Source organism: Agelaius tricolor, unplaced genomic scaffold (assembly GCF_023055355.1).
Source record: "Agelaius tricolor isolate 1412-34295 unplaced genomic scaffold, bAgeTri1.0.p SCAF_68, whole genome shotgun sequence".
NCBI classification, from domain to species: Eukaryota; Metazoa; Chordata; class Aves; order Passeriformes; family Icteridae; genus Agelaius; species Agelaius tricolor.
The window spans coordinates 139,382-149,458 of record NW_027269328.1 but is presented as its reverse complement, the minus strand read 5'-3'; the positions used below and the strand labels follow the sequence as shown (position 1 = coordinate 149,458).

Genomic DNA, 10,077 nt, shown 5'->3' with positions numbered 1-10,077 from the left:
CGCCCACCGACCAATCAGCGACCCCGAGGGCCCCCTCTCGCTATCTCATTGGCTGTTTCACGGGGCTGCCCCGCCCTATTCACGATCTTTCACGGCCCTTCGCGCAGGGCGCCCCCTGTCGTGACGCACCGCGGGGCCCCGCCCGCCGGCCATTGGCGGGTGCTGACGCGCCGCTCGCGGCGCTGATTGGCTGCGGCAGAGGCCCCACCCCGCTCGGCGTTACGCAGCGCGGCGGTTGCGGCGGGGCCGTGCTCGGGACCGGGAGGTGCTGCGGGCCCGGTAAGTGCGGGGGGGCTCCCACCCCTCGCCCCCCGCCTCGCCCCGGGACCGGCCGGGTCGGGCCCCAGCTGGCAGGCCCGGGGCGCGGTCCCGGCTGGCAGGCCCGGCGGGCGCGGCCCCGGCTGACAGGCCCGGCGGGCGCGGCCCGGTCCGGCCCAGTGGGCCCGGCCCGGCCTGCCGCCTCACGGAGCGCCCCTCTCCCTCAGGGTGTGCGACCGCAGCATGTCGGAGGGTGAGTCCAAGCAGGTGCCCAGCAGCGGCTCCGACCCCAAGCCGGAGCCCGCCTCGTCTGGCCCGGGGATGACCTCAGTGTCTGCGCCGGTAACTTCCGCGGCGCCCCCAGAGGAGGAGGAGGAGGAGAGCGAGGACGAGTCCGAGATCCTGGAGGAGTCGCCGTGCGGCCGCTGGCAGAAGCGGCGCGAGGAGGTCAGTGCCGGGAGCCGGTTCCCAGAGCGGGGCTGGGGGGGAGCCCGGGCGGGGCCCGGCGGGCGCCCGTCCCGCCTCCCCCCGCCTTCCCCCCCAATCCCCGGGCCTCTGCCACCTGTTCCCGGGACAGCCCGGCCCCGCAGGGGGGCCCGCCGCGCTCCCGGGAGGCGGGGAGATGCGTGGCCCATCTTCTACCTCCCGCTGCCGTTCTCGGCCCGGAGCGTGCGGGCTGGAGCGCGGCCAGGGATGTGTGCCCTGCCGCAGGCCGCTGTCACGGCCAGCTGCTGCTGCGGAGCGGGGAGTGGCTCTCCCGGTGAAAGATTCACAGATCTTTCTCTCTGGGAGCGGTGAGGAGCAGTGACTGGACAGCTCTGGGTGTTCTCTAGGGAGTGGGTGTACCTGCTGCCGAGGTGGCCAAGTACTCGAGCCGGTTCCCCGGGCTCCTCAGCTTTGAAAGCTCGCTCTGCTTTGTGGTCTGCAGCCAGGATGCAGCACAGTGAGCTCACACAGCCTCGTTCCTCGGCCTGTGCTGCCCTGCCCGCCCTCAGTGCGTGTGCTGTGCATGCTGTGTCAGGGCACGAGGAGATTAGATCGTGGTGTTTGGGACCTCTCCTTTTTTCTGCTCGTTGCTGGGCTCTGTTTTTCTTCTGGGGGCTGTCTGCACGAACTGGTTTCTGCTCTGTGCTGGCACGGTGCCTCTCCCCTGGCTGGGCAGGCTGTGCAGCCCTGGCAGGTGCTGACAGCCGCACAACGTGCTGCGGCACAAGTGCTGATGGGGCTTTTCTCAGCCAACTCGGGCTGAGCACAGGGGTTTGTCTGCTTTGTCCACCGCTGCGAAAAGGGCAGTGCAAACCCTGGGGGTGGTGAGAGAGTCGTTTGTTCTGATGTAAATTTGGAGGTCAGAGTAAGGTCAGGGATTCCCTGCAGTTCTTCACCTTTGCTTGCTGAGGGCTGTCATGGTTTGGTTTAATGTGAGCCAAACGCTGGCTTGGTGTGCTCAGAATGTGCCTGTGCGGTGTGGCTCTGCAGATTGGTTACAAATGTAGCTTTAACAGGAAAAAAAAGTTTCCTTTTTCTCTTTTTTTTAGAGAAGTGTGAATGTCTGGCTGTGTCCTTCACAATATAATCCATACCTGAAGTGCTTTATCTCTTGCTCTGCACTGAAGGGGCACATGCTGGAGAACAAAGCTGGTTTGTTTGAGTTGTCTTTTCAATCTGTTTTATTTAGTACTGATCATTTTGACACAAAGAGACACAGCGTTTTCTGTGCTCTCCTACACCACAAGTAACATTTGGGAGGCTCTGGTGTTTTCTTTGGATTTCAGTCCGCCCTCAGTGGACGAATGAAATTTATTGACATTTTGGCGTGGCTAAATGATTGTCTTATGGCTTCAGGTTGCCACTGTGGAGGTCAGAGCTCTGCTGTACCACCAGAGGCTGAGGGACGGGCGTTGGGGCTGCAGAACACATTTTTGTTGGGTGATCTGGGTGACTCGGGGCTGCTGCTGCTGCTGGAGCCTTCACTCAGCCCAGATGTGTGTCTGACTGGGAGCAGCCTCAGCTGCAGCTGACCCTGCAGTGAAATCCTGCTGTGTCTCTGGATTTCACATGTGAGTTTGTGTCTCACTCAGCCCCCAGCTTGTGGAGAGGCTTTTATTGCCTGAGCTGCATGACAGCAGACTCTCTTTGCTGTCATAATCATTTGGGCTGATCTGCTCTCTGGAGCAAACTGGCACTGCAGATGTCCTAACCTGGAGTTTGTTTGGTGTAACAGCTTTGCTGGGTGTCCCAGAGCAGAGTGCCCTCTTTCCTCAGTCCACACTGGTTATTCCTGTCTGTGCAGTGTGTTAACAGGCTCTTACTCACTACCGCTCTCTGGGACGTGGAGTTACTCTGTGGAAAAAGCGTTTGCTGACCTTTTCCCAGTGATGCAATCCCGATCTTTTATTATAGCAGTGTCTGCTGGATGTGGGATGAGCTGGCACCGTGGAAACAATGAGACATGATAATCTGGAGAGGAATGGGTGCACACACATGACTGAGACAGCGTGTTCTGCCTCTGCTCTGGTACTTCCTATTTGTGACATCCTTTCCTGCTTGCTCCCAGTGCCGTGCTCCAGGTATAGGTTTTGAAATGTAATGGCCTCGCTATTTTTTTTTTAATTTTTTTTTAAAGATAGGGTTTTTTAAATTTTTTTTTTAATTTTTTTTAAAATTTTTTTTAAAGATAGTTTTACCGTCCATGAACGATGCACTCGCTGCAGCAGAGGTGGAGCTGTGCAGACAGTGCAGGGAGGGGCAGGCTGGCTGTGCGCCGGGGATGTCGGTGCCTGCTTACCGGAACGAGCAGCTCTCGGCGGGACGGTGCCCGCGCCGCCGGTCCCGGAACGGTGGCGGGGGCCAGGACGGCCCGCGCTGGCCGTGCCGGTCCCGCACGCCCGGGCCTCTGCTCCCGATTCGGGGAAAGCGGCCTCGGGCCCTCGCTAGCGCCCGCGGCCCGCCCGGAACCGGGACCAGGATCGGCACCGGGACCGGGACCGGGACCAGAACCAGGGCCGGTCCCGGGGCACCGCGGGGCGGGGCCGGGGGCCAGGGCGGGGCCCGCGGGTCGGCCTCGCCAGCCAATGGCAAGCGGCGCGGAGCGTTACATCACCGCCGGCGGCTTCTATTGGCTGCGGCTCGCTCTGGCCACGCCCCGGGACGGCCACACCCTCGGGGCTGCGCCGGGCTCGGGGAAGAGAGCGGGACCGAACCGTGCCCGCTAACGGAAACACACCGGCTCACAAGGGGAAACGCTGCGGGAACAGGGCTGAGCGGGACAGGAGCGGGGCAGCGCCGGCCCGAGCGGAGCTGAGCCGTGCCCGCTAACGGAAACACACCGGCTCACAAGGGGAAACGCTGCGGGGAACAGGAGCGGGCGGAGCGCAGCGCAGCCCTGCAGAAAGGGACCACAGGGACCGGGTGCTGGGTGGCAGCAGCTGGGCTGGAGCGAGCATGTGCCCTGCATCGAGAGGGCAAACCTCGTCCAGGCGGGAGCAGCGTGGGACGGCACAGATCCCCACAGCAGAGCCAGATGTTCATGAGAGGGGATGCTCCCTCTGTAGGTATTCTCCCTGGGATCCAGGGCAGGACACCAGGGAACGGCTCCAAGCTTCATCTGTGGAGGCTCAGGCTGGACAAGAGGGAGCATTTCCTTACGAGAGGGTCACACCTGCCCCAGGCGTACCAGAGAGGAGCTCAGTGCCCCAGGCTTGTCCGTGTTTGAGGCATTTGGACAATGCCCAGCATGCTGTGACATGGATGAGCCCTGATTGGGTTGAACAGTGGAACCAGAAAATCTGTGGAGGTCCCTTCCAGCTGGCTCTTCTGTATTCTATTCCTGCTTAAATTTCAGATATTCCTGCTTAAATTTCACTCATAAAAAAGGATTGAGTGTTGAGTTCATTGATTATAATTCATCCTATAAACAGGGAGCTTCTGTAGTGCAAAGAGTGTAATTCCCATGAAAGTTCAGAGTAGTTTTAATAAAATCAAATGCTTCTGTGACATTTTTAATCAGGAACCCTTTTTAACAAGATAGAAAATGCTTGTGTTCCCCAAATTCCATTTTTTGTGGAACATGGGGAAGTACCTGTGGTTCCTGCAGTGTTGTGGACTGTGCTGCTTTCCTCCCAGAGCTGAATCTGTCTCTGGAATTGTGCCCACATCCCTGGTTTCTCTCCTGACCAGCACACAGGTGAGGCTTTACAGAGCGTCTTGTCCCGTGGCTGAAGCACAGGGTGAGGGCGGGGTGGTCGCAGGGCTGGTGGGGTCTCCCAGCCTGTGCTCACCTGGCTCTCTTGTGCTTGCTCTCCCTGGAATCCCAACCCCTCTGTTTCTGCTGCCCTGCTGTGACAGGACATTTCCATTTCCTTCTTGCAGGCAGCATGCACAGCTTGCTTTTCTTGGGTTGTCCAAGTATCTCGAGAATTATCTGCTGTGCCTCCTAGGAATAGAAACTTCCTAATGGAGCAGGATTGCAGCACCACATTAGCAGGTCAGGTTTAGCCTCCTGAAACTGAGAGCTCCGTGCCTGCTGTCCCTGCTGGAAGCTCTGTGGATGACACATGACTGCAGGAAGAGCTGTGCACTGCTGCAGCAGAGTCTTTATTTTCAGCCCAGCCTTATGGCGTTTGGCTTGGCAAGCTCGTGTGGGTAGGAGAGGCTCAGCCCCTCCTAGATGGCCTCAAGGTCTTGGGATTGCTGTGTGTCAGGGCTGCCTCTTGACCAAGTTTCTCTCTGTGCGTGTTCTGGGGAGGAGAACACCGTGTGACTGTGTGAGCCAAGGCTTTATAAGAAGTACTTTGTTGACATCTTTGTAGTGTACTTTGGAGAGAAGAAGTCTGTGTCACGTGTGTGTGGGCACAAGCAGGTCCCTTTTTCAGGGTCTGTCAGGGTGAGGAGGGCAGAGGCCTGGGCCTGGCTGCCAGTTCTGGGGGCTCCTGACGAGGCACAGCCTGCTCAGGGTGGTGCTGCTCTCATCCAGTGCTGCTGCACACCTCAGCCTGGCACTTGGAGCAGAAGAGGCAGAAAATGGGAGACTGAGCACTGATCTGTGCCTAAATACCTTTACCTTTTCCCAGAGAATGTGCCAGGCTGCTCAAGAGCAGTGGGAGAACCCTGTGTGTGACGGTGTTCACAGGGGTTCTTGGATGAGGGAAGAGATGAGAATGTTGACTCTTATGTTTCAGAAGGCTTGATTTATTATTTTGTGATATATATTACATTAAAACTATACTAAAAGAATAGAAGAAAAGGTTTCACCAAAAGGCTAGCTAAGCTAAGAATAGCATTAGCAAGAATGATAACAAAGCTTCTGTCTCGGACAGAGAGTCCGAGCCAGCTGTGATTGGCCATTAATTACAAACAAACCAACATGAGCCAATCACAGATGCACCTGTTGCATTCCACAGCAGCAGATAACCATTGTTTACATTTTGTTTCTGAGGCCTCTCAGCTTCTCAGGAGGAAAAATCCTAAAGAAAAGATTTTTCATTAAAAGATGTCTGTGACAAGCGTGCAGTTCTTGCAGCCCTGCTCGTGTCCTGTCCATCATCTGGAAACTTGTCCTGTGCTGTCCTGCACAGGGGCTGGGCACCTGTCCCACAGACTCTGGAGCGTTGAGGGGGATTTTTGGGCTGGCTGAAGGGGACGTTTCAGTTCCTGATAGCCAAGGGTGACCTTGTGGCTGATGGTTGCTCTGTGGCTCATGTGTTACTGACTCACTTACGGATCAGCTGCCGGACTTTCCCCTGCTGCACCTTCCGTGTTCTGCCCAGTTGCTGCTGAGATCAAGATGTTCCTTCCTGCCTTATCTCTGGGCACATGCCTCATGTGTCAGTGTGGCTGTGCATGCAGTGGTTGCCACGTTGAGTAATTGTTGTTTTTCTGTCTGGGGTTTTTCACCCTGGGATGAAAGGTGCAGCTTTCACCCTTCTCAGCTTCCCTTAGGGTGGCGTGCAGACTGTGACCGTGTGATGGGCTGAGTTCCCTGTGGGCCTGGCTGCCAGCTGAGGAGCAGAGCTCAGGGAGCAGAGTTTGAGACACTGTGCACCTGTGCATGTGAGTCCAGTCTTGCTGTTCTTCAGTGGATACTGGAAGTTAAAAAATTCATTTAGGCAGCACACTGCCATGAGTTTGGTTCTCTTTTTTTCTATGGAAGATCTGCCTGTCATTTGGATTGGCACTCCTCAGGCTGCTGATGGCTGGATGTTACAGCTGGATTGCAGTGCTCAGGCTTCCAGATGCTCTCAATCTATGCTGGAACTATCCAATGTTAAAAAAAGAGCTGTGACTCACGAGGACCTGAACTCAGACAGGAGCTGAAACACTGGGTCTGCTGCATCTTTATCTCTTTGTTGTCTTCTCACTTCTAGGGGGAGTCTCAGTTGCTTGAATAATTTTTCATTTGAAGGCAATTGGTGACTTTTGTACCTCTGGATTTACATTTCTTCAAGGGGACAGGATTCTTGGAGAAAAAGTCCTAACAGACTGAGTGTTTGGATTCTGGGATGCTGGAGCCTGATTTTTCTCAGCCTCTGTTGTGACTGGAAAGAAACTTGCTGAGGTAGTAAAAGATAAGCACCAGTCCTCCAAGCAAGCTGGCACTTAGAGGGCTGCCAGCTCCCTGACAGGCTTTGACAATGGGTCTATTTTTTTTCCAGTTGGTGCAGAAAACCAATGCCATGCTGTAGTTTTTATAGCATTCCTTGACCACAGGGAAGGTATTAAGAAGAAGGGAGTTTGTGAAGCCTTTTAACATTTTTATTGGCTCATGTGGGGACTTCCTGCAAGAAATGAGCCCTTGGGAAGTGCCAGAATGAGCTGAGGGGCGCTTCAGGGGGCTGAGGGGGCTGAGCATTTGTCACAGCCCCGTTGTGTCCGTGCTCACAGGACAGCTGGCAGTGGCTGGAGCAGGGCTGGCTGCTCTGCAGCTCTCCAGAGCTCCTGGGAGGCTGCAGGGGCTGGGCTGCTGTTGCAGACATCTTTTATGAAAAATCCTTTCCTTAGGATTTTTCCTCCTGAGAAGCTGAGAGGCCTCAGGAACAAAATGTAAACAATGGTTATCTGCTGCTGTGGAATGCAACAGGTGCATCTGGGATTGGCCCATCCTAGATGTTTGTAATTAATGGCCAATCACAGCCCAGCTGGCTCAGACAGAGAGTTGAGCCACAAACCTTTGTTATCATTCTTGCTAATTCTATTCTTAGCTAGCCTTCTGATGAAATCCTTTCTTCTATTCTTTTAGTATAGTTTTAATGTAATATATATCATAAAATAATAAATCAAGCCTTCTGAAGCATGGAGTCAGGTCCTCGTCTCTTCCCTCATCCTCAGACCCCTGTGAACAGGGTCACAGGCTGCCTGCAGCTGAGCCGTGGAGTTCCCTCTGCATTCCTTACAGAGCTGTTCTAAAAATGCCATGGTCTGCAGCAGCAGCAAAGCCTTCCCTGCTCAGCCCTCTGTCCTGGGAAGCCCAGGCAGCCATCGTGGTGTCCTGGCAGCTGCCACAGCTTTGGTGGAGCTGGGGCTGACTGGGGAGAGGCTTCCTGCTGGGCCAGCACAGGGGAGAGGAAGGCTGTGTGCTGGCTCTGACTCCTGATCCTGCCTGCAGGGAGGTGCCTGGCAGATCCTGATAGACAGAGGCACAGCCAGGCCTGGGTTAGCCATGAAAGCGTGGTGATCTTCAGCATCCCGTGGTGATCTTGAGCATCTCATGGCGCTCTTCAGCATCCCATGGTGATCTTGAGCATCTCGTTGTGCTCTTCAGGCATCCCATGGTGACCTTCAAGCCATCCCATGGTGCTCTTCAGGCATCCATGGTCACATGGATGGCAGGACAGCTGTATCCTGTTTCTCTTTACCAGTGTTCGGGAAAAATCCCATTTCAGGTGTCTGGTACCTCCCTCCCAGGCCCTCTTTCTCTGCAGAATCCAACCCCAAGAGCTCTTGTCCCAGCTCTGGCTCATCTGGTGCGAAGGTTGCTTTTAGATGTGTGTGCTTGCCTGTGCACATACGCAGAGATTGAGAAGCACATTGGCACGGAAAATAGTTTGAAAAAGAGTTTACCAAAAAGACAGTACAGGTGATGGTGACAGGCCTAAGGGCTTGCCTTGACACTTGCCTTGATCGTCCTTTTTGTGTACTTTTGGAAGTTCCCTCAAGCATCCCATCAATAATGTACCCAAATACTCTTATTCCATTTCAAAATTACTGATAATCTCACCTTGCAGCCATTTTTACTTCTGACACTTCATGGCAGTCATCTTTGCCATTTATAGATGTGTGTCAAGATCAGGTGTTCATGGTCCTGTTTAAAATGTGATGCTTGCTCACCTCATTGCCTGCTTTCTCCAGTATTATCAGAAAACATGAAATAATAACTTTTCATTAGTGTTTCATGTGGCTTCAGGGATTGGTCCCAAGACTGGTACTTCCACAGTATACCAATTTTTATGGCATTTTCTGTTCGGAGTACTGATCTTTCAACCCCTCCTGCCTGATTGATGCTGTTCAGAGTTACCTGCAGTGATTTGAAGGTCTCTCTGCCAAGGGAAAGTATCACAGGAGAACAGGATGGGCTATAGCAGACTGGGAGTAGCTCACATGGAGTTTGTTCCTGTCTGGTTTTCCCTCTCTCCTTGGAGTGTCACACTGCTGGCACTCATTCCCAGTGCAGTTACCAGAACCTTCCTGATGAACTGTCTGAATGGGCTTATTCACAGATATTGGGGTTTCTTCCACTATCTGTATATAACACTCCCTTGTTTATTTTGCTGTGCTGTTTCTGTTTCCCTTTGGGAGTTAGGGATGAGGAATCATTGCCTCTTCCTCCTGCCACAGACCAGCTCAGTGTGACTGAGCTCTTGGACTCCACTGGATTCCTTGTTTGTTTTGAAGCACCGAGTGAAACTGAGCACTCCTCCCTTTGGTCTTGCAATTCCTATTCATTTCTGGTATCCATTAAATGGGTGGAATGATGCCTCTTTCCCTCTGGGATACTTGACACTGATGGGGCTGCACCTCAGATCCTGGGGGCAGCTCTGGGCCCCTCCCAGCAAGAGAGACATTGAGGGGCTGGAGAGTCCAGAGAAGGAAATGGAGCTGGGAAGGGAACGGAGCCCCAGGAGAGGCTGAGGGAGCTGGGAAGGGAACGGAGCCCCAGGAGGGGCTGGGGGAGCTGGGCAGGGAATGGAGCCCCAGGAGGGGCTGAGGGAGCTGGGCAGGGAATGGAGCCCCAGGAGGGGCTGAGGGAGCTGGGCAGGGGCTCAGCCTGGAGCAAAGGAGGCTCAGGGGGCCCTTGTGGCTCTGCACAAGTCCCTGCCAGGAGGGGACAGCCAGGGAACAGGGACAGGACAAGGGGAAATGGCCTCAGGCTGGGCCAGGGCAGGCTCAGGGTGGGTATTAAGGAAAACTCCTTCCTAAAGCTATGTCCAGCCTTGGCACAGGCTGACCAGGGCAGGGGTGCAGTCCCCATCCCTGCAGGAATTTAAAAGCTGTGTGGATGTGGCACTGTGCAGGGTGGGTTAGTGGTGGCCTTGGCAGTGCTGGGGAGTAGCTGGACTCAGTGATCTGAGGCTGCAGTGACTGCATCCAGAGGAGTGCTGTTTCTGTTCAAAGTATCTTGACTCCTGTCATACTTCTGTGCTTTTGTAAACCGCTGATCTACTGCCTGGGGAGTTTCCTGGTGGGAATTTGTAGTTAGGTCTGTCCTGCAGTGTGGTGTTTAGCCAGAATTGTCAGAGTGCTTTTGGAGAGGCTGGATGGGCACTGGGTGACAGGCTGTAGAATGGTGGGTGGCACCATGCAGGGGTTCCAAACTTGTCCCTTTCC

General features: G+C 54.8%; 1 protein-coding gene and 1 long non-coding RNA gene across 3 annotated transcripts in view; both read left to right on the top strand.

The window, feature by feature from the left end:
- Positions 1-122: 122 nt before the first annotated feature.
- NRBP1 (nuclear receptor binding protein 1) overlaps positions 123-10,077 on the top strand; it is a 33,791-nt gene continuing 23,836 nt past the window's right edge. For both annotated transcript variants that reach the window (XM_071417230.1, XM_071417229.1), the window contains exons 1-2: positions 123-279; positions 486-705. In XM_071417230.1, the coding sequence (XP_071273331.1) occupies positions 502-705 (204 nt within the window). In that variant the 5' untranslated portion in view covers positions 123-279; positions 486-501. The remainder of the gene's footprint in view (positions 280-485; positions 706-10,077) is intronic.
- Positions 1,794-4,114, top strand: LOC139584897 (uncharacterized). The gene is made up of 2 exons (XR_011676866.1): positions 1,794-2,315; positions 2,659-4,114. It is a non-coding gene; the product is annotated as an uncharacterized lncRNA (long non-coding RNA).